Below are 24700 nucleotides of genomic sequence, written 5' to 3' on the forward strand. Positions count from 1 at the left end.
ATGGTGCTTGGGGCTGAAGATGCTGCAGGCGGCTCGATGTGAAGAGTTCCGGTGGATCCAAGGGTGGATCTGAAGTGGTGAAGACCTGAAAGCAGAGGGGACAATGTTCAAAGTCACTAGCCAGTGACTACCGTGGAACCAGATTGGAACCAGGCGATGTCGGGTGCAAACAGGCGTTGTCGGGTAGCTTCTCTCTGCAGCCACGTGGACACCGGGGGTCGAGGACGTCCAGGAGTCGGTCACGAGCTGTCCCACGCAGGCTTCTCGCTGTTGGCGGTGTCGGCGACCTGATCGGAGCAAACAGGCCTTGGCTAATGCAAGCCACGCAGGAATCGAAAGATGCTTAACACTCGGACCATCAAGGTCAGAGCCAGTGCTCCTTTTCACAGGAGCTTGGGTAGGTCTGGCGCAACCAGACCTGCTGTGTAAATCGTCGGTTTCGTCACCAAGATGGCCGCTGACCACGTGGCTAGTGGCCGGGATGGCGCGTCGAGTGGCACAATGCAAAAGGGCCCCACGCAGATCGTGGAGATGCTGGGGGGCTGATCTTCGGTGCAAGGGCTGCTCGGTGGTTGGGGTTCTCAGTCCCCAAAGCACAACGTCGAGGATGCCTCAGAAGCTGCGCAGTCAGCTTTTCGAGTGTCTTCCAAGAGGTCCGGTCCCACGTCACTCGGTGCCTCCACGGGTCCCTTCTTTGCAGGGACTGTGGATCGGGCTCTGAGAGGTCTGGGAGTCTGGTTCTTGTCGGGCTCTGGGCTCGGGCTCCGGCGGGAGGCGGCGGCAAAGCAGATGTCGAGTTGCTGGTTGGTGCCTGTGTTCACAGGGTGGCCACTCCTAGGCCACAAGGGAGATTCTCTTCAGTCTTCTGAGCAGCAGAATGTCGAAGTCCAGTCTTCTTCTGTATTTCAAGTTGATTCACGATGATCTGCTGTGCAATGGCACTGCTCCCACTCTTATTCCCAATCTGAGGGGTGGATCACCTACTAGGTCCCTCCTCTGGGAGGATCCAGGAAGGGGGGCGGTTACACCCCCTTTCCTTTGTCCAGTTCCGCGCCAAGCCTGGGTCTGGAAAGTCCCAGGACCGGTTTGGACTGGCCTATGCACGGGGACACCTTGTGTGCCCCGGGCATGTCTGATTCTATTCAGCCCTGTCCTACCCAATACACAAAACCCTGTCTGGGGTGGTGCTCGCAACTCCCAAGGCAGGAAACCCTTTGTCCAGGCCACCATCTGCCGAGTTTCGGTCAGCAGCAGGAGGCCAGACTCGTGTCTGTGGTGGCAGCATCCATTTTGTGATGCTGAGGCTCTGTTTAACTTTAACCGGGGTTAAGGCTACACACATGTCGTGTCCCTCTAGAAGGGTGGAATGCTATCCCCGTCGACAGAACTGTGGAGGGGATAGTATTCCAATTCGTATGACACCTTACTCGACATGTTTTGATAAAGCCAAACCAAAGATAGCATTTAACCGCGAGGATTATAATGCACTTAAGAGTATATGGTATGGCAATATCCCAGAACAGCTTAGGGAGTGGTTCCCGACAGCTGCAGACAGGCTCAGCTCATGCTAGAGCACCATCTCACATATTTCCAAGCACTCTGCCTCCAGGATTGATGAGGCCTTCCATAGGAGTGGCTGATAGGAACATATGTGTCCAGTTTAGGGTTAGGCACAGGCATACTGTACCTAAGCAAGAGGTGATTACACCAACTTACCCCAGCTGAGTGATCAGCCAGTTGTGTCAAATATGGAGGCCAGGCCAGGGGTGGCACAATACATGCTGCAGCCCCTGGTAGGCCTTGGAAACACCTATGCCCTGGGTACCTAGGGTACACTACTACAGGGGCTAATAAGGTGAACCAGTTCCAATTCGTAATGCACCTAAAGTGCATTGGCAGTAATTTAGAGAGAGAACAGCAGGCTGTGGGTCTGATTAGCAGGCCCACAGCCACATTAAGTCAGAAACCAGTGAAGCAAAAAGCAAAAATTTGGGGTGACCATAGGATAGCAGACCCTACTCTCCTACACACACCTCCTCAAGGGCGTGATGAAATAGGACCATCACTTTAATGGAACTCTACTAACTCCATTTAATCGATGCACCATATTACCATCTGCATCATTTACGGAGCCATCCTGACCAGCATCCCTGCCTATCTGACTGACTAGCTCACTATGTCTGGTGGCTTGCCGCACACCAGCAGCCAGGACTCCATAAGACCTGAGACGAAGAAAAAACAAGGCAACAGGCTTTCTCCATCTATGCCCCCCCTGGATCAAGAACAATGTACCAGTTTGCATCCGTACCACCCTAAACCTGCTCTAATGTAGAAGCGTTGAAAATACACCTCTTTAAAATGAAAAGAAAACACTGCAGTAACAGCCTATTTTCTTATTAGAAACCAGCTACCCTTACATTGAAATATTGGCAAAGTCTTTCCGCTGTACGGTATTCCTGTTCCATTTGGTTAAATTCACTCCATAGAAATACTTCATGCATACCTACAGAGAACAGCTGAAACAGCTCAGTAAGACATATTAGAGATTAGAGTGCTGCTTTCTTTCAAGAAAAAACGCAAAACGCCATGTGCTAGGCAACGAAGGTAAACGTCGTTATGGACAACCATGGTTGTTTTGACTTAATAATCCAATATTTCAGACGTTTAACATTTGCACAAAATGTTGTGTTGAATATACGTCTAATGTATGATTTATACAGCATCTATCATCCCAAGTTTAAACCTACATTTATCCACATGTTGGCTCTCGGCAAGTAAATTAAGATAACATTGAAAACTCTACTACCATCTTCAGCAGCCGTGAGCCTCACCAGTTGGGTTGGAGTTACCTTGCTTTCTCGAGTCTTTCTTTCTTGAGTCATTCTTTCTTCAGGCCCATGGGGGGATATGATATGTAAAACAGCCATCGGTAACTTTTTTCCCCATTAATCATGGCATAATGGGCATAACAATTAGTTTTTGATGGTCTAAGCAGTTGACTTATAAAAGGTTTGTACACCTGTAGTTTAAGAAATATGGTGTAATTCGCCAGAAGGCGATGAATTCCATGATTTCACTCGATGGGTTCTTCACTAATTATATTAAATGACAAGTGTCATTCAATAATGAAGTCAAATTGCAGAAATTGGCCTAGTACATTGTAAAAGGTTTCTCCTGTGTAAAAACCCCTTTCAGTGCGTATTTTTAAAATATTTTCAAGAAATATTTTTACACTTAACTGTTATTTGTATTAGTCAAATGTTCGATGCTCGTTGTTAAAATTTGTTTTTTTAAAGGTATTGTAGACCTATTTGTGTCATTGGGGTGCTACAAGTACACTTCCTAGTATGACTACCATTTTCGATTAGGGAGCTCCATTCTGAAAGTCCATATGAACGTTAATAAAGTTAACTTAATCGATCTTTTGTATTTGTTAATCGATATTTTGTATGTTAAGTTTTTTTCAACTGCCATGTTAGGGTTGAATATAAAAACTTGAAAAGGGAATCTACTTTTGTTCTCCCAACATGTTTCCATGAAGCAGCCTGCATGTGGCGCCTAGGATATAATTACTAATTCAAATTGTACTTCATTAGCTTGGAATACTTGAGCCAGTAATAAACATGTTCATTTTGTTTCCATCCAGATGTTTTCTTTTTTTCTTTTCTTACTGCATTGGTGTTTTTCACTGTTATCAAAGTTTGTTTTCACTGTGTGCATATTTTGTCGTCTTCTGTTTTTTGATTTCACTGATTGTTGTGTTGTTGCCCCATCAACAGTTCGGATGGACTCATGTCACTTTGCTGATTACTGTCACACAATCTCATCTAGTCATCCAAAATCTGTTTGAAGGCTTGATCTGGTAAGATTGATATAGTCAAACGATTTGTAATTTTGCTGCTGTTTTAGATTCTTATTTTGCTTTAGGAGAATGCAAGTACTGGCAAGTCCAATAGGCATTCTTTCCTCATTGAATGTAGTTGCCAGTGCACTGTCACTACTGATACTTTCTTCCATTGATATACAATTAAATTAACATATTAGGGTTGGGTTAGGTTTAGGGTGAAGGGTTGGCTTAGCCTTAGGTAGCCTATAACTGTCGTTAGTCTTTTTGGGTTAATGTAAGATTTAGGCTGAGCGGTAGGGGCGTGATCGAAATTTGCTTATGGCTAGGCCTATAGTTAGAAATAGCATTAGGTATTTTTTAGGGGTGGGCGGAATTTGCGTAATCACGTCATGCAAATCCCTGCGAAACTGTAAAAAATCTCAGAGAACACACGGAATTGCTTGCTCGCGATGCTTTTTTACTGTTCGCAATCGCTGTCTGCATGCTCGGGGGGAAATATATTGCGAACATGCATTTGAGAACGCGAACAAGCAAAAAATTTTGGGAAGTCGCGGAATGCAGAATTTTGGGCAATTTCATGTTCTCTGCGGAACGCAAAATTCTGCAAATTCCGCGAGCGGAACGGAATTTGCCGCCCAGGCCTAGTATTTTTATGGCATAAAGCAAATGTAATAATTAAGGTTAGGCTTGCGTTTAGTTTGTTGTATCATGATGCATGTGGTAAGTGGGTAGGGTTAGTGTCAATGTAACATACTGTCAATACAGTATGTGGGTACTGTTTATAGATGCCTTGCCATTGTATTTGTAGTTTTGTGTTCTTTTTGATGTAGTGCTGTTGTACTGATCTGAAAGAGACCATTAGTTATAGATTCCTTACCTTATAATTACCCTCAGGCGTTAGACTGGATCAGGAGAAATTTTCGTAGCAGTACCCTTGCGCGTCAGTAGGTGTTGTCTGTTGACTCCGCGTTCGGCGTCGTGTTCGCTGGGATGATGTTGCGGTGCCTACCTAGACGCCGCCTCCGCACGCTGACGTCAGTTCTTTCTTTTTCCGCGCCAGCGTGTATCCGGAGAGAGAGAGCCCTTAGTCACTTTTTGACTAACCTTTTTTGACTTTTTATCAACGTCTTTTGCAGTCTTTCGACTCCTGGTGCACGAGGAATGTCCAGCCGTCGGCTCGGTTTCAAGCCTTGTGACTCCTGGAGACACAGCCATGTAAGTAAGGAGGCCGGTCCCCGCTTGCGGTACAGCCGCCAGTCATGCTGCCTTTGGCCATAACTGAGCGTGTAGCACTTTACTGCTAGCAGCGCGTGACCTCCCCTCCTTTTTAGACATTACCTTTTTTATCCTTTTTATCCACTTCCAGAGTGCTAATAAGTCCTGACCCTCCGGCGGAAGTCCAGGGAGTTTTGTCCTCTGTAGACAGGAGTAAGCATCCTACGTGTAGATAATTTGTACATTTATTTTACGCATCTAGGTACTAGCACCTGTAGCGTATATCCCAAACTGGCAATTGCCACGTTCCGTCACAAGCGCCTACACCCCCGCCTTATTCGCTCACACGTCTAGGCACCAGGCGCTAACCCATCCATGTGCGTGGTTGACAATTTTGCGTTTTTTAACTTTGTGTCTCTTGTTTGTCCTTTTTTCCTTTACAGGTCCAAACTGAGAGGAAATACCTCTTACATATATCAGCACCTTAGCGCGTGCTTCGCATACAGGGCACTGATGATCACATAGATCCCTGTACACCCGCACACATAGGTCCTGAAGAAAGCCAGTTTAATAAAAAGGCCTGGCTGAAACTAGTCGACCACACTGGAGGTGGGAGACCATAAGTCAACCCCTACACGCCCCAAGCCTTCGTTTTTAACCTCTGCCTGGGGCCCATCAATAAAGTAACCGTTAGGGACCCTAAGGACAGAATTTTAAAATCTTACGCAACACACCTGCACAGTACACTCACCTTCCAAAAAACCCGCTCCGCAGTAATCTGGCGTTGCAGCACACCTGAGGCGCGCTCGGTGCCTCAGGTGGGGCCCGATGATGAAGCATGCCACCAACTAGGTTGGTGGGTGAGGGCCTTTATACTAAACCAAATGGTTTCCCATGTAGACACATAGCACACAGACATAGCTAGTTCTCTTTGATTAACCACTATATCCCAGGGGAAACTCTCTCTCTCCTTGATTAACAGAACTAGTTGATGTTGGTGCCTGATCCGCACCTCGTTTTTTCTTTGGTACTTGGAGCATGACCACAACCCAAAGTCGTGCTCCGACAGCCGGGCCCTGAACTTGAAGTCTTGGCGGGAGCAGTCTCGAAAGCTTTTGGAGGCCAGGCAGTCTGCTCCTTGCTGCTCAAGGTCCCGGTCGAGGGGAAGGTCGCGGGACCCGTCGCGGAGCCATCACCACTCGTCATCAAAGTCTTTGCACTCCTCGGGTAAGTCGAAGAACAAGAAGAAGGCGAAGAAGAATCATCGCTTTTCGCCTTCTCCCATTCGTCGGTTGACGCGACGCAGGACCCAGAGCATCGTCGCTCTCCTGACACGGAGCCCGCTGGACGGTTCCGCGCTTCCCTCCCTTTCCCGGAGCTGGAGTGTCCCCTGCCCAGCTTCGAGCTTTCTACAAAGCACTTCCCAGCCTCTTTAGGCAGCCCAACTCTGCCGGTGAGCCTTCGGGTCCCGCAGATTCTGCTGAAGGCCCAGGGTCTTCAATGCCGGCGGCTCAGACCTCGGCGCGCAGGGCCCCCATGAATCCAAGCCTGGAACCTGATAGGTGCTGGTCGACCTCACAATACCTTCCCCGGCGCCAATCCCAGCAAACACACCCGACGCCGCTTGTGCCCCCAACCGGTGTCGACCCCAGCCTCACCCTGATGTGGACAAGACACAGGGCCGATGTCGACCGTCATCTGTACCGGTGCCGGAGGGTACTTTTGTACCACTGTTAATTTCTGGTGGTCCCTACCGCCCTGAGTGGCAGCCAGTGGAGGGTGTAGAGAACTGGGAGATGTCTGTTGACCCTCTAGCAGATCAACTCGAGTAACCAGACTGGAGAGAGGAGTTGGGTGATGCCAGTGGTCTGGATACCTCCCCAGACCTTGGTATGCTCCTCTCCCCTACCGTGGCTATGGAGGAGGGAGCTTCCTACGCTATGATGTTATGTAGGGTGGGTGAGACCTTGGGCCTCGAGTTTCCTACAGTGGCTGTCAGGACTAACCTCCTGACTGAGGTGCTTCAGTCGGCAGCAACCTCTTCGGAGCTCCTGCTGCCTTTTAATGAAGACCTCACTGACAGCCTTCCGGGCACTTGGTCCAAGTCCAGCACAGGGGCTCCTGTAGATAGGATGATTGCCCGACGCCATCGCCCAGGCCCTGGTGACTCACTTTTCCTCTCCCAATACCCTACCCCTGAGAGCTTGGTGGTACAAGCCTCATCCTAAAAGGGTGCATTCCCTACTGCTCCCCCAGATAGGGAATCCAAGAAGCTGGACCATCTTGGGAAGAAGATGTTTTCTTATGCCAACTTAGGACTGCGGTTGGTGAACACTGCCTAGTACGGAGAACCACTTTGTCTTGAAAGGCAGCAAGAAACTGAGCGCTGGAAGATGAGGCTTGAAGCTCATTCACCATGCGAGCAGAGGTGATGGCAAGCAAGAAAGCAGTCTTCAAAGTAAGGCGTCGAAGAGGACAAATATGTAGTGGCTGAAAGGGAGCACACATAAGGTAAGTGAGGACAAGATTCTAGTTCCACTGGGGAATTACGAAAGGAGGAAGAAAGATGAGTAATGCCCTTCAGAAATCTATCAACAATAGGGTACTTGACAAAAGAAGGCTGATCAGGAAGGCGAAAAAAGGCTGAAATGGCTGAAAGATAGCCTGCTGGGCCAAAGAAAGAATGAAGAAGAGAACCTCTAAAAGAGGGGCAGAAAGGGGATCTGCAGCCTTTGCTGTGCACCATGCCACAAATTAGTTCCATATACAGGCCTATACCGTTTTAGTGGAGGGACGCCTGGCTGCCAAGATGACATTACAGATTTCGGGAGGAAGGTTGAAAGCTGTCAACTGTCGCTGCTCGATCTCCATGCAAGGAGGTGGAGACTCAACAGGTTTGGGTGGAGGACCGTCCCCTGCTGCTGCTACAGAAGATCCTCCCGTAGAGGCTGTCTGATCGGAGGATCGATGGGCATGCTCAAGAGCTTGGGGTACCAGACCATTTGTGCCCTGTCCGGAGAATGACTTGGGCCCGGTCACGCTTGATCTTCAGCAGTCTGAGTAGAAGTGCTAAAGGTGGAAAGGCGTACAGGAGGCCGCAATTTCACTTGCGACGCAAGGCATTGCTGAGCGAGTGCTGCCTTGGAAACTCCCAACGTGCAGAACTACTGATACGTTTTCTTAGTTGACGAATAGATCTAACTAAGGCTCTCCCCACTGTGGAAGGAAACCATGCACTGCGTCAGAGTGAAGACGCCATTCGTGATCCATCATGTACCGACGGCTGAGTTTGTCCTCTCTGGCGTTCAGGGAACTTACCAGGTAATGAGTCACCAGGGATATGCTCTGATGTTCCAGCCATGTCATAGGCAAAGAGCCCCTTGACATAGGGTCCACGACCCCACCCCGCTCTGTTTGTTACAGTACCACATGGCGGTGGTGTTGTCCATGAACACCTGCACTACTTTTCCTTTGACAGAGGGAAGAAATTCCTTCAGTGCAAGACGAATCGCCCAGAGCTCCAGAAGGTTGATGTGGATCCCGGACTCCGCCGGAGACCAGAGGCGCCTAATCTCAGCCTCCCCCATGTGGCCGCCCCATCCCAGAAGAAACGCATTCGTCACTACAGTGAACTTCGGTTGGGGAAGGGAGAGGGATCTGTCGCTGACCCAATCCTGACCTGTGACCCACCCCTGCAGCTGACTTGCAGTCCCCTCCGAGATCTGAACATCAGAAAGATTCCCCTGATGCTGTGCCCACTGGAACTGCAGGTCCCACTGCAGAGCCCGCATATGCCATCTGGCATGATCCAACAGCAGAATGCAGGAGGCCATAGGCCTAGCAGCCTCAGAGTCCTCATCAAAATCCGGAATAGAGGCTGAAACATCCGTATCATAGCCTGAATATCCCAGAATCGCTGCTCGGGAGGATAGACCCGAAACTGCGCTTTGTCCAGAACCGCTCCGATGAAATGGAGCTGCTGAGAGAATCGGGTGCGACTTCGACACATTGATAGTGAACCCCAGCGAATGCAGGAGGTCCGCCGTAGTCTGAGGTGGGAGACGACAGCCCCGGGGGAAGCCAGCCTTCAACAGCCAGTCGTCGAGATAGGAGAAGACTGGAACTACAGATCCGCCTAGATGAGCTGCGACCACCGCCGTCACTTTCATGAACACCCTAGGGCAGAGGTCTTCAATCTGTGGGCCGCGACCCCCAGGGGGGTCGTGGAGTTCTTGGTAGAGGGTCGCAGATTCTGTCAGGCTCATGCAATTCCTGGCGTTGGGCTGATCGAGGAGGCTCATGGCGGAGGCCTAATTCACACCGAGGTGTGAAAAACATCAAACGCTCATTAACAAGTAGAAGGTCTTTTAAAGACCTGTCAAGTACTCTGGTGTGGCTGTGTGTGTGTCCCTGAAACGGTTTCAGCCGGGCTCACACACACACGAGCTGGGGGAGGGGGGAAAGTGGGTGGAGAGTGGGGTCTGGGGGAGCAGGCTGTAGTGTAACCCTTTGAGTATAATGGATGTTGCGCGCCTGGAGCTGTGGGTCCCATGACACATCCCCCGCCCCCAGCAGGGAGGCACAGAGATGCCCTCCCATGAGCGGGAAAGAAGGAAGAAGACACAGAGATACTGACCCCCCACTCCTACCCCCCATGAGAGAGTCACAGAAAAGGTGGGTGGATGGATGATGGGTGGATGGATGGATGTAAGGATGAAGGATGGATGGATATGTGAAAAGGTGGGTGGATGAATGATGAGTGGATGGATGAAAGGGTGGATGGATGGATGAAAGGGTGGATGGATGGAAGGATGAAAGGGTGGATGGATGGATGAAAGGGTGGATGGAAGGGTAGATGGATGAAGGATGTCTGAATGGATAAAAGGTTGCATGGATGAATGGATGAATGTGTGAATGTGTAAAAAGATGGGTGGATGAATGATGGGTGAATGGATGTATGGATGGAAGGATGAAGGGGTGGATGGATGAAGGGTGGATGAATGAAAGGGTGGATGGATATAAGGATGAAAGGGTGGACGGATGAAGGATGGATGAAAGGGTGGGTATGGATGGATAAAAAGTTGTATGGATGAATGATGCATGGATGGATGTGTGAAAAGGTGGGATGAATGATGGTGGATGGATGAAAGGGTGGGCGGCTAAAGGATGGATGGATGGATGGATGGATGGATGGATGGATGGATGGATGGATGAAAGGGTGGATGAAGGATGGATGTATGGATATATAAAAGGTTGCATGGATGAATGATGCATGGATGGATGTGTGAAAAGGTGGGGGGATAAATGATGGGTGGATGGATGGATGAAAGGGTGGATGGATGGATGGATGGATGGATGAAGGATAGTAGTATGGATGGTAGGATGAAAGGGTGGATGTATGGATGGATAAAAGGTTGCATGGATGAATGATGGATGGATGTGTGAAAAGGTGGGTGGATGAATGATGGGTGGATGGATGGAAGGGTGGATGGGTAAAGGATAGATGTATGGAGGGAAGGATGGAAGGGTGGAAGGGTGGATGGATGAAGAATAGATGTATGGATGTAAGGATGAAAGGGTGGATGAATGGATGAAAGGGTGGATGAATGGATGAAAGGGTGGATGGATGGAAGGATGAAAGGGTGGACGGATGAAGGATGGATGGGAGGATGAAAGGGTGGATGGATGTATGTATGGATGGATAAAAGGTTGCATGGATGGATGAATGATGGATGGATGTGTGAAAAGGTGGTTGGATGGATGAAAGGGTGGATGGGTAAAGGATGGATGTATGGATGGAAGGATGAAAGGGTGGATGGTTGAAGGATGGATGTATGGATGGAAGGATTGATGGAAGGATGGAAGGATGGATGGATGTGTGAAAGTGTGGGTGGATGAATGATGGATCGATGTGATGAGGTCTAACAGGCGCATTTATGGTTGTCAAAAGTTGATGATGAGGAGTACCAGTTTCTAGAAACTTTTGTCGGAAGGGGGTCCTTACGATTAAAAAGGTTTTACAAGGGGGTCTCTGCATCAAAAAGTTTGAAGACCTCTGCCCTAGGGGCACTGGTAAGGCCAAAGGGGAGCAAAGTAAACTTAAAATGCTCGTGTCCTACCATGAACCGTGGGTAACGCTGGTGGGCAGGCAAGACAGGGATGTGAAAATAAGCGTCCTGCAAGTCCAGCGCTGTCATCCAGTCTCCGGGGTCGAGGGCAGACAAGACCTGAGTCAATGTTAACATCTTGAACTTCTCCTTCCTGAGAAAGCTGTTGACGTCCCCGAGGTCTAAGATAGGACGCAGGTCTTTGTCCTTCTTGGGTACCAAGAAGTAGTGGGAGTAGCAACCACAATGTACTTCTGGCACAGGGACGCTATTGATAGCTCCCTTGGCCAAGAGAGCTGTAACTTCCTGGCGGAGAAGAGCCAAACTATCATCCAACATACGATGGAGTGTTGGTGGCATGGAGGGAGGGGGAGTCTTGAAGGGGAGGGAGTAACCCTTTCGGACTATTTGCAAAACCCACCTGTCCAACTTGATGTTGTGCCAGTAGAGGAGGTGATGGTGGATCCTGGTGGCCCTGAAAGGTCGGACTAGGACGGCTTTGAGGCTGCCGCAGAGGGGGCATTTGTGGACTGGCCTGCCCGCTGGTCCCCAGACCGTCGATGCTGGCTCCCACGTCCCCGGCCAGGCAGAGGCTGGGTAGCTTGCGCTACCCTGAGGCTCTGGGTGGAATATGGTGAGGCTCCCCTTCCGTAGCCACAAAAGGGGCGAAAGGCAAACTGTGTGGGACGAGAAGTAGCTGTGAGGCCCAAGGATCTTGCCGTAGCGTAGAGTTTGTGAAATGCTCGACCACATTGTCCGCCTTGTCACCAAACAGGCGACTGCCATCAAAGGGCATGTCCAAAAGGGTTGGAAATCCCCTGGAAGCCAGACGTTCACTGCCAGGCGTAGAGCCTCCGCGCTACCAACGTGGAAACCCTTCTACCCAGAGGGTCAGCGGTATCCAAACCTCCCCGGATGGTGAACTTTACTGCATCTCGACCCTCAGCAACAGCGCAGGTGAGCATGACCCGGGCCTCCTCTGGGCACTGTGGCAGCACTTGCGCGACGGTATCCCGTAGGTATAACGGCCCTAGACATGTGTCTCTGCTCGCAGGGTGAGTGAGCTTCAAGCCTTATCTTCTAGCCCTCCGTTTCTTGCTGTTTATCCGGACAAAATAGTTCTCCGTACTAGCCCTCTTTTCTGCCCAAAGGGGTTACCTCTTTCCAAATGGGTCAGACCATCACATTGCCCACATTCTTCCCGACTCAGCACCCTTCCAAAGAGGAGGAGAGATTCCACCGTCTGGACCCAACATGTGTGCTGTCTTTCTACCTTGACCGCACTAAAGACTTCCGGGTGGACGATCAACTCTTCGCGGGTTATGTGGGCGCCAAAAAAGGTCGGGCAGTGCACAAATGTTCCATCTCTCGATGGGTCGTCCTGTACGTTAAGATCTGTTATTCTTTGGCTAACAAGGAACCTCCAGTAGGACTGCGCGTCCAATCTACCAGGGAGACGGCAGCTACTAGTGCTTTGGGACGTGGATTTCCGCTGGTTGACATCTGCCAGGCAGCCACATGGCATCCCTGCACACGTTTACTAAGCATTACTGCCTGGATAGTCATGTCTAGAGAGACTGCTTTTTCGGCCGTTTTTTTTCTCCAGGACTTCCTGGTGTGAACTTAGTTTGCATACCCATCTCCGGGTTGGTATTGCTTGGGTATCTATTCTAAGGTAAGGATTCTATAACTAATGTTCTCTTTCAGATGAACAAGTTACTTACCCTTGGTAACAATGTCTCTGTAAGAGACCTACATCAGTAATAGATTCCTTACCGCCCCACCCATCCTCCCCATTCTGCGAACTGACTTCTAGGGATAGGGACTCCCTTACAGGGCCCTAGTTTTGTGCACCAGTGGTCAGTGTCTTGCATGGCTCTGCGCTTCTGGCGTGGAAGTAGTGTCAGAACTGACGTCAGCGCGCAGGGATGGCGTCTAATTAGACACCGCAACGTCATTCCGGCGACACAGACTAAGGACGCGAAGTTGACCGACTCCACCTACCGACGTGCAGGGGTACTGCTATGAAAAAATTTCTCTGGATCCAATCTGACGCCTGGGGGTAATTCTAAGGTAAGGAATCTAGAAGTACTGTATGTCTCTTACAGATACATCGTTACCGAAGGTAAAGTAACTTATTCAGCAACACCAGTCCTGATCAGAGGCCAGCTATTGAAATATCTCTTGCACAGCAAAGAAATACCGGTTTGAATGAGAGTTTGTGCATTGACAGCTACAGGCTGTCAATGCGCAAACAAAATGCAACTTCAGGGCACATGATTTAGCTAATAAATCCCATGAAATCATGTCTATTTCAAAGCGCAAGGCCTGAATCATAGAGGTTTGAGGGACAAAGAATGGCTTCTTCAAACACACTCTTTTTCACTCTATCCTCACTTATTTAGTGTCAAGGCATAATAACTCTGCCCCTTATGGAGCTTCCCGGGACAATTTTAACTTATCTTGCTTTATTCAAAGGGCCAGTCGAGGGCCCTCTGTATCAAGCATCAAATCTCTTTATGGCATTCATAGTTGGCATTAAAGAGGGTTTTTTGCATGCTAAAGTGGTTTTTTCCATCGCAGATGATCAGAGAAATAAAGGCCCAAATACTTATACACCCTGACCTGTTCCCTATCTGCAAGAATTAGACACGGCACGTGCTGAGCTCCACTTATTATTGATTGTTTTCCTGGGATGGCTAAAATGAAAGGACTGAAAAGGAGGGACGCTAGAATACAACTCCAACGGAGACAGTTTTCCACAGGGACTCTATCTAGTAGTGTCATTCCCATCTAGACCTACCTGCACCCAGTTTTCCGAGTGGAACCTTTGGTTACGAGACCTCTGAGGGAGTATTATGGTCAGGGCCGGCGCTAGGCATGGGGCCACGCACTGGTGATGTGTCCTGTCGGTTCCCTGGCGATCCATTTCAAAGAAAGGTGTCACCTTTCTTTGAAATTGAGGGGCCCGCCTCCCTTGGCCTCTCAGGGATGGTATCTGGATACATAAGGGAGGGAGACGCTCCCTTGAATTGAAAGGAGACCTATTCACAGATACTGTGGGAGGCCCATTGTCCATCATTTTGGCGCCCCCATAGTTTTAACTTTTAGCCCACAAGCAATTCTCACACCTATCGGACTGAAGGTGTGAGAAATGCTTCTGGGCTCAAAGTTAAAACTGTGGGGGGCGACGAAATGCTGGACAATAGGCCTCCCACAGTGTCTGTGAATGGTCTCCTTGCAAGGGGCCCCTTATCTACATTAGAGGGGCCTCGCAAATCCTAGAACCGGCCCTGATTATGGTCTTTCAATTTGTACCACGATATTGCATGGACAACCAGGTCAAAAGCAGCTCGAAAGTAGACAAAGCAGTAACATAGCTGTTAGTTGTTGATTTAATATATAAAAACGCACCTTTCTCAATTATTTTTTCAAATAAGATTGTTCGTTACGCCTTCTTCGCAACCTTGGTTCATATTAATGTAATCTATGCATCTGTTCCCCAAATGTGCAATATAGTTATCTGCTGTTCATATGCAAAGCATCAAATGCTTCTGTGTCTTTCAGATGACTTTGAAAGCTCATCTTTTTCAGTTACATTTGAATTAAGATTGGCCTTCAACTGTTAAAATCTAGGCTTTTCGCCCTTGCCTAGGAACTCTAGTACCTGTTGATGTGATCTATATATCTGCTACTTTGGAGTGCAAATTATGTATCCATTTCTCATATGAAAAGCACCCTAATTCTTCAGTTACTGCTGGAGCCTTGTATAAAACAAATAAAATAAAACACAGCCTATAAACGATTTCAGGAGAGCAGCTGAATGTGCTTCACAATTCTCGTAGAAGATCTACCGAAGTCCCGAGTCATGTGCAAGAGTTAGTGGCTGATGATTTGACGTTGACCCTTGTACAACATCATCACTCTTCTTCTACTAGTTAGATGGTTTGCTTTCTCGTTTATTTCCTGCCTTGTCGGAAATTCAGATTTAATGCAGCAGTTTCTATTTATCTGCGATAGACCCTATAATAATTAATTTGATGCTACTTTTATTTTGATAACTGTCTGTTAACTAGTTTGAAGGCCTCACCCATTAAAGGTCCTTAATTTTGTACCCTTAAATTTGATTTATTGTCCTATATCTATAATTTTAAGTATAGCTTTTCTTAATTTGACTTCTGCCCAAAGACTAAGGAAGTTGCAAGCCCTAAATTATAATGGGATTGCATACACCTGAAAGTGGATTACACAAGCCATTTCAGTGTACTTTTATTACGTTCCATAACTATTATATTGGATGTGATTGTCACCCACTTCATTTTGGCCGAGAGTATAATGACTTGCATACAGAAGAAAAGCTTAGCACAATTCGCTGAAACAAGTGCACACACCTTAAAGAGATCGTACAGTCTAGAGTAAAACACAGGGTTCTTTACACAGCACTCCTCTAACAATCAACAGTAATAATCATTCTAGAATATGTCTAGCATTGACTGAAAATTATATTTGTCTTTAAGATGGTATATTTGTATCACCCTTACTTGTTGTCAAATACATGAACAGTAATTGCAATACATTATTTTTTAATTGATTATCAAATATTATATTTGAGAAATTTACAGTAATCCGCATTAATCAAAAATCACAATGACAATAAATGTATGAAGACCGCAGGGAGCCAGGGAATTTAACATTTCTGTCGAGAATACCTTCTTGTTGCAAGTGATCTTATATAAATGTTCACAATATTTATTTAAAAAGTCCCTGGCAGCTTTTCCCTGCAGCAATACTTGATACGTCTCAATTAACTCAATGCACGTGAGCATTTTATGGAAGGGAATGTGCAGGCTGTTTTGTAGTGGAAGAGCATTCATCCAGAGATACTTCTATCACATGTAAAAGAAAATAGATCCAACATGTTGTGTTCTACTTTGAAATTAATACACTTATTTATGTAGTGCTTCATTCTGCACTAAGAACTTACAAATTAGACAAAGCTACTTTTGCTTCCTGAACTAAACTAAATGAAGTATTTTATTGTGTTCATTTTCATCGCCGAAATTTAAAAACACTTTTACTCAGTATGTCAGTTTGTAAACCTTAGATGCACCTGCCTGGGATGTAATACAAATGAAGATCAGAAATGAAACGGCATTTCATGAAACCAGGATATAAACTTTAACTAGACAAAGCTTTATGAATTGTGTTCAGAGAAGAACTGTGAGAGAGAAGGCAAAAAGAGACCATTCTAGACTCATCTGCTGAAGCACATAGGCGGCATTTAATGTCTATTTTCGCCACTTAATTAGCCATGTCAAAATCCTCTAATTGGGAACGATCAAAACCTTAATCCTATTATTATTCTCTTTTATTACGATCCAAAGGGTAATTCTAAATATCTGTCTTGCTTTGAACTGCTACATATTGCAGGCCATCCATATTTGCTTCCTTGACTCTAAATAGGACTGATCTTCATGGTATGACATAGTTTTGCTTGTTTCGTAACTAATAATTTAGTTTGTAGTGGTGATAATGTTTTGTTACATATGTCCTCAAAGTGCAACTTTTTTTAGAGTGACTGATCAATATGCCCACCAGGAATTCTCTCTAGTAGGGTTTTCTTGACACAGTAGCTGCTTCAGTGATCTTGGTTGGAGTACTCTTAGAGCAATAAACTTAAAGCATTAAAGATAAAAAGTTATTTGTACAAATTAGATTCAAACTGCACTTGAGCTTGTGCTATGCTATCTAACAATTTAAAGAGAGGTCTATATTTTCAGCTTTATGCGATATCAACCCATCTTCAAAGCCTCCTATAAACAGTTAGCAATCGTAGGTAAGAGCTGGGACCCACCCACCCGATATTACTTGCGAAATAGGATTCAATAATGGGCCCTATATCTTCATAGGTGCAAGAAAAGGAGGCATTGAAGGCTAGACCTGCTGTCTTCATTCCTTCCAAATGCAATTTTAAATAACATGGCGGCGGTAGGCTAACGCTGGACGCAGGAACCTGGTGAAGCGGCATAACCTACTCGGCGGGTATGACCGGGAGAGCGACACGGAAGTATAATTAAAGCCCCGTCGACCCTCTACAATGTGCTGGTAAGAGGATGGTATCTGTGGGTCTCGTAGGTGTAGCGCTGGAATAACCTGGTATACTTCTTTTTTTTTTTTTTTTTTTTTTGGAATCCGCTCTCCGTGGGAAATTGATAGCACTCTGCGACCCTAGGACCTCGTGGCAGAGAATGGGACTGGAGGTGGAGGCGGAGGCTAACCAAGCGCTGCAGGAAGCCGGCTACACTGCAGTAGCACGTCCGTCTGAACGCCGGAGAAGTCTCTGGTGCCGGGCAAGGATCGCTTCGATCAACACTTGTTTTCGCAGGCTGGTCTGCAGGCATTACCAACAAGAAGTAAGAGGTGGGCGGACATTGGGTTTTCCTATGCCACAACACCCCTTTTCTCTGCAGCTAAGTCCGGTAAGGAGTTTCCAAGTGGGGGAGGGGCCGGAATTGGGGTGCATGGATCAGGAGCCTATGGATTAGGAGCCTGTGGAGGCTCACTTAGTCAATCCCTTGAGCTGAGGGGGGAGGCTGTACAGCATTTTAGAGGGGCAGTGAGGCCAAGCTTACAGTCGGCTCTTTTTGCTAAACGCAACAGAAACAGCAGTAAAAGCCCCACAGCACTAAGTTTGCAGAACCTCCCTACAGAATCATTATCAGCATCATCAGCGTCTCCAAAGTGAAACAGAAATAGATACCAATTGAGATCCCAACAAAAGTTGAGGTCTGAGGGAGTTTTGGACTGCCCGGAGAGGGAAAGTGCGACGCCATTGACTCCACAAAAAAGAAAGAAAAATCCTGGAGGAGTTAAAAAATGAAAGGGTCCAAAGGCAATTCAACCAGTGTATAAGAACACTTCTTCACTTAAGACATTTTTTTAAATTATGGAGCAGGTTTTGGGTTCGGATGGGGCAGTGGATATGGCTGTATTAGGTCAGAAGCATAGTGCCCCTCCCTTAGCACTAGAAAATCGCTATACCCCATTGGAGATTATGCTAGATGCAGGGAATTTGGAAGACCTAAACATTGATCATGGTGTCGACTCGCCTGTGTGTCTGTCAGTATCAAGCCATGCTGACCCCTCCCCCTCTCCACAAGTCCATCAAGCTCATCAAGTTCCTTCTACATCTTTGGATTCTCAGTTGTACAGGGGCCTCCACAGGTTGATCATAATGTTTATCCTCAAGTACAAGTTCAAGCTCAAACCCAAGCTAAAGTCCAAGCTTAAGTCCGGGAGGAGCTGTTGCAATCTGTTTATCCTGACATTGATAGGGATAGATTGGGCTCTCTGTTGCAGTCATTAAGAGGCGATCTTATGTCCAAGTTTGCGATATCCAAAAATAATCAAAAAAGTATTCATGATACGTTTGATGCTCTTTAATCAGCCTGGATGACATCTGCACACGGACAGGGTCCCTTGAGCTTAAAGTTGACACATTATCAGAGGCTGTTCAAGGTACTCCGAATCGGTCTCTTCTGATGGATATGGAAAGGTTGAAAATGCAGGCCCGCAGGAATAATCTCAGAATCTTGAAGATTTCAGAAGGGGAGGAGATGGAGGACATTAAGGGGTTTGTGTGCAAGTTATTAAGAGATGGTGTCCTAAAATATCGGTTAGATAAAGATCTAGAGGCCGAAATACAAAGAGTACATAGGGACCACTTTAGGTTGCACCCGGACAGGAAAGCACCTAGGAAAATTCTCGTTAATTTCCAAACCTATAGTGTAAAAGAACGATTCTTAGGTAGGTGCCTATCACGCTCTACTCTCCATCATCGGGCCAATCCTTATCAAATCCGTTCGGACATTGGGGGAAGAGCTGCGCAGAGGCAGTGGGAGCTGGGTTCCAGAATGCCTGAATTAAGATCGCTTGGAGCGCAAGTTCAAAAGAAGTTCCCTGCTCTACTGAAAATAATGTGGAGGAATAAAATGTATAATTGCAGTCAACGTGGAGATGTGGATGACCTTCTATCGCAAATGAAGGGGCCATAGATTAAATAGATTAAATTCATTGAGTCCGAGTTTACCATTTTCAAAAAGTAAGGAGAGAGGGAAGTGGGGAAAAAAAAGGACATAAGGAGAGGTGTTGGGATTTAATTATATATAAAAAAAAAGATATAAGGGTATACACAGTGGAAGGTTATAGTACAGTGTCGCTTTTCCGGTTTTGTTAAAATAAGTTGCAGGGGTGCCGCTTCTATTAGGATTCCTAAAGGGCGGTTCCAACGCCAAGCCTTACGGGAGGGTTCCTCCAGGGAGGATTAGGGCGGAGGGCACAGAGGGGGGTTGTGGGGGGAGTATAATGGAAAAATTGTCCTCATACAAAATCTTCTTTTTATGGTTTAAAAACTCTAGATGTGTGGCGGTTATGGTTAGTGCTACTAGTATAAAATTCCTCTCCTGGAGCGTGAATGGACTAGGGGGAGGCAGGAAGTTATCCCGGGTATGTGAATTTAAAAAAAAACAACAAAAAAACATGTCTATTTACTGTACGAAGCTCATCTGGAGGCCAAAGCATGTGAATAAGCATTTGGTAAATGGGACTTGGCTCAGGAGGTATTATGCTCAAGGCAAAAGGGATGTACAAGAGGGGTAGCAATCACTGTCAGGGCAAACAAAGGAATTAAGGTCCAGAAATGGGATACAGACCAGTCTGGTAGATGGCCTGTGGCGACTCTTTCCTTAGGTGGCTCAAATTTCACTTGCGCCGTGTACTATGGCCCTAACGAGGACAATTCTGGTCCTCTCCTGAAACTTGGCGCTTGTTTACTGCATACTTCGGCACCAGTCATACTAGGTGGAGATTTTAATCTGATCTTTGATAAACAATTGGATCAGACCTCCAAAGTAAAATACTGTGTCATAATAAAACTTTCTTGACACTAAGGAATATCATGAAGGACTTTCACCTGCTTGATTTGTAGAGAGCTAAATATGGTACTAGAAGGGAATATTCTTTTTATAGTAAAAAGTACAAGCAATATTCAAGGATCGACTAATTTTTGGTTGATCAGAAATTGCTTGCAGATATAGTATCAGTTAATTATGTTCCAGTGGGTATCTCGGACCATTCGGTAGTCGAGCTAGTGCTCAACCTTAGGTCTAAGCGTACCATGTATAGATGGACACTTGACAGGACACTTCTCGTCGACGAAAGTGTAAAGGCTGAGTTAAGAGAGAAAATAATTGATTTTTTAAACTTTAATATAGGCTCCTCTACAGAACAACTAGTCTGGGAGTCCTTTAAGGCGTACCTACGGGGTTATTAAGTTATTTAATGATTTACAGAAGGAATACTAGAAAGAGCAAAGAAACAGCCAACCCTCAAAGCTATTAAGGCGAAAGAATTAGAATTACAGCTGGCTGCCTTAGTAGCAAGGGAAGGTATTCCTAAACTGCAAGCAGAGTTTAAAGCTAGAAATGATAAGAACATCAAGGAAATGTGGGAGGTCAGTAGATTAAAGAACTTTGAGTACGGTGAAAAATGTGGTTCCCTTTTGGAGTGGAAATCTAAGACAGAGAGGGTCAGAAATAATATCAAGAATTTGATCCAAAGGGAATCTGGTTTATTAATTTCAGAGGACAAATTGATTAGGGAGGATGCTAGAGAGTTTATGCAGGGCCTAAATCAGGAAGGGATCACACATGAACCAGAAATAGTCAACTGGTTAGATCAGAGAGAGTTACCCCAGCTGTCTGAAGCACACAAGGCATACTTAGCCAGTGAAATCACGGAGGGGCAAATAATACAACAACTAAAGAAAATGAGCCAAGGTAAAGCCGCTGGTCCAAATGGACTACCGGTTGAAGTATATTCCGACAGTTGTCCCAGTCCTTGTGATACTCTTTAATAAGATACTAATACAAGGTGATTGCATCCCCGCATCCTGGTCAGAAGCCACCATAACCCTTATTGCTAAGCAAAATAAAGATCCACAAAAAATTGGGTCGTATAGACCAATCTCATTGTTAAATTCTGATCTGAAGATTTTTTCCAGGGTACTGGCTACTAGATTAGCCAGAACAATAAAGACAATTATATATCCAGATCAGAGAGGGTCCATACCTGGGAGGCAGCTCAATGAGCTTACTTTCCAGGTAATAGGGGCAATTAATTTTGCGGACGAAAAGGGGTTGCCACTTGCAATCATAGCTATCGACGCCGCTAAGGCGTTCGACCAGGTCAACTTGGAGTATCTTTGGGCCGTCTTGACGAGGTTCGGGTTTCCATCTATTTTTATAGAGGGAGTTAAATCACTATATCTGAATCCTCGAGCAAAGGTTTTAGTTAATGGGGGGTTATCAGAATGGTTTGGTATTTCTAGAGGTACCAGGCCAGGTTGTCCCCTATCCCCTTTATTGTTTGATATCTACATTGAGCCCTTTGTAGGTGCACTTAGAACCGACAATATTAATTTACCTTTTAGAATCGCGGATTTAGAACCTCAAAACTGCTTTATATGCGGATGACCTTCTCCTTTATACTTCCAATCATACTGATGCGATTCTGCGGTTATTCCAACTCGTCGAGGAGTTTGGAAGTTTATCCGGCTATAAAATTAATAAAGAGAAAACGGATATAATGGGGTGGAATAATTCAATTGTTATACAGGGGGCTAGAGATAAGATCAGGTACCTGGGAATCTACTTAACTCAAAAGTTGATAGACATCCCTAAGACCAACTGGCAGAAGGTAGCAAAGGAAGTGGGTAAGTTACTGTTAAGGTGGGGTAGCTTGCCATTGAACATCTATGGGAGAGTTAATCTTGTGAAAATGACGATCCTCCCCAAAATAACTTTCCTCTTTAATACTGTCCCACTATCATGCAATCATACGGATATTGCTAGCCTTCAAGGGAAGATAGGATCCTTTCTATGGGCTGCAAAAACACCCAGGATAGCCAGGAGAGGTTTGAAGATAGGTGGTTTGGCTTTACCTGATTTATTCTTATACTGTCATGCCTTCCACTTTAAGAATTTTAGAATATTGGCCAATAAATTAGATTCTTCCTCACAGGGTCGCCTTTTTCAGGCAATGCTGCAGGACCAGCCACAGGGTCTAGAATCTTTTCTTTTTAAATTTGGGGACCCCAAATTCTACAAAAAAGTCTGTCTTAAGATTTTGTTAGCGGCTCTGTAACAACCTGGGGTCGTCACAAGCACAGGAATACAGCCAACATACAAATAAACAAATGGCCACCACTACCTCTAACTCATTGTACCCTCTACAGAACGTCGACACGGAGGTAGACAATCAATCGGAACACTGGCCCTTTAATGCTGACTGGGAATACCAGTGGGAGGAGTCACAACAGGACACGGAGACGTCTTATTCCAGGGAGAACGAATCAGGTGTGTGTTTATTCACCCGGAGGGAGGAGACGGAAGAGCGGAGACGGAGCGAGAGACGAAGCAGAGCGGAGTTTGGCAGCGTGTGAAGAGAGAAGACAGGGAGTCTAGGAAGAGGACGCGGAGGACGAGAAGCCAGGAGGCCACCGACCCCACGAGCCGCCCAGCCATACACCCGCGGGAGGTGTATGGCTCAGCCAGGTACGAGATAAATTCGGGGGCTGGGTCAAACGTAAAACAGTTGGTACCGATTAACCCTGGGTTATCCCCACCCCGTCCTGGTACCCCCTTCCCTGAGCACTAAAACCCCTCACGCCGGCAATAGCTTACTTGTGTGTCACCGGTAGTTTGGTCCTCACTCCCTTACCCTTTCAGCAAGTTGACAGAGCGAACAGATCACTGATACACGTTATCTTTTCCCCTGTTTTCCAACGAGCGGCAAGACTGAAACCGAAGATCATATTCCACGGAGAAGACTCGACGGGGAGCATAGAGCATCGGCAGCGGAAGCTGGGATTAGGAAGACCGCGAGAAGTCGTTCCCCGAGGGGAAAGATAACAACCAAGAAGAAAAGCTCAGACTCGTTGTATACTAAAATAAAACCCACAAAAACTAAGATCAGCGTGTTGCCTATTCCTCCCGCACCCGTAACAGTGGTGGAGAATGCGGGCATAGGCACCATCTGTGGAGTGAAGATGGAAACTGTCGTGGAACAGTTAGTAAAAGGACAAGAAAGGATCGAGTGGGTACTGGAACAGCACTTAGTATCCGCACAAGCGGATAGAGAAGTTATAAAAAAAGCATTTGAAGAGAAAAATGAACAACCGTGGGTCGACCCCGTTCTAAGGGGAGGAACAACTGAGAGAACCATATCACATGGAACACCAGCAGTCTCCCTACAAAAATATCGGACAGGAGAAGATCCTGACGCGTTTTTAATCAATTTCGAAAGGGCTGCCAGGGCTTGTGGATGGCCTTTAGCCAAATGGCCGGTTTTTTTGCACCGCTATTAGGAGGAGAAGCCCAAGCCGCTTATCAAGTGGCCAATCCTAATGGAAACACTCCATACACGGAGATAAAGAAAATAATACTTGACCATTTAGGATTAGATCCTGAGGCCTATTGACTAAGATTTCGGAAGGAAAGGGGCTCTGTTGGGGAAAACCCCAAAACATTATTTGTAAGACTCAAAATGGCCGCGGACAAATGGCTTACCCCCACTACGAGCAGTAAGGAGGAAATACTTGACCGTATTTATTTGGAGCAGTTTCTTGAGGCCCTCCCACATGCCACCCAAAAATGGCTGCGTCAGCATCATAGTTTAACAACCGCCCAAGCGGTCGAAATGGCTTCCTCCTTTGCTCGCGCTCAACCAAAAAGCTTCCCATTTGAGCAAGACAGAGAGAAAAAAATAGTGGTGCGACCTGAAAAAAATGTTTCCCGGGGCTGAGAAATAACACGACCCCACAACTGGAGAACAGAGAACAGCATCACTTCAGGTCCGCAATGCTTTGATTGTGGGCAGTGGGGACACATTGCAAGGATGTGTCCGAGAAAAAGAAGCGAAGAAGAACCTATGGAGGTCGGTTACCTCCCGAAGGCCGTAATGTTCTCGGCAGAGATGGGAGGATCATTTAGAGTAAGTGTAAAAGCAAATGGACACTCTCTATTAGCCTTGTTAGACTCCGGCTGTCGCCAGTCCGTGATCCGATCATCATATGTAAATTCTAAACAGTACATTTCTAAGGGGATGGTTAACATTAAATGTGTCCATGGGGATATCAGACCCTACCCAATTGCCGACATTATCATAGAGTCAACGGCAGGAACAACACCAGCGGTACGGGTGGGGGTGATGGACAATTTACCGGAAGATCTGATCATTGGAACAGATAACCCTAGCTTCTTGAATATGTTTAAAGACAAGCTGGCAACTCAGGGACACACTGATAAAAAGAGTATGGAACTAAAAGAACGTCCCCAAATGAATAGCCTTAGTTTTGTAAAATTGACTAAAAATGCAATGTCTCCCACGAAGGGCTCGTCTAAAGCAGCAGGTTACGATTTATACAGCGCATATGACTATGTAATACCAAGTAGAGAGAAAGCACTGATCAAAA

General features: G+C 46.4%; 1 protein-coding gene across 1 annotated transcript in view; it reads left to right on the forward strand.

Moving 5' to 3' along the window:
- The window catches only part of CDS1 (CDP-diacylglycerol synthase 1), a 955907-nt gene that overhangs the window by 680418 nt on the left and 250789 nt on the right, over positions 1-24700 (forward strand). Inside the window, exon 7 of the mRNA XM_086961872.1 lies at positions 3780-3862. Coding sequence (XP_086817998.1) covers positions 3780-3862 — 83 coding nt within the window. The remainder of the gene's footprint in view (positions 1-3779; positions 3863-24700) is intronic.

Source organism: Lissotriton vulgaris, chromosome 3_1 (assembly GCF_964263255.1).
Source record: "Lissotriton vulgaris chromosome 3_1, aLisVul1.2, whole genome shotgun sequence".
Lineage (NCBI taxonomy): Eukaryota > Metazoa > Chordata > Amphibia > Caudata > Salamandridae > Lissotriton > Lissotriton vulgaris.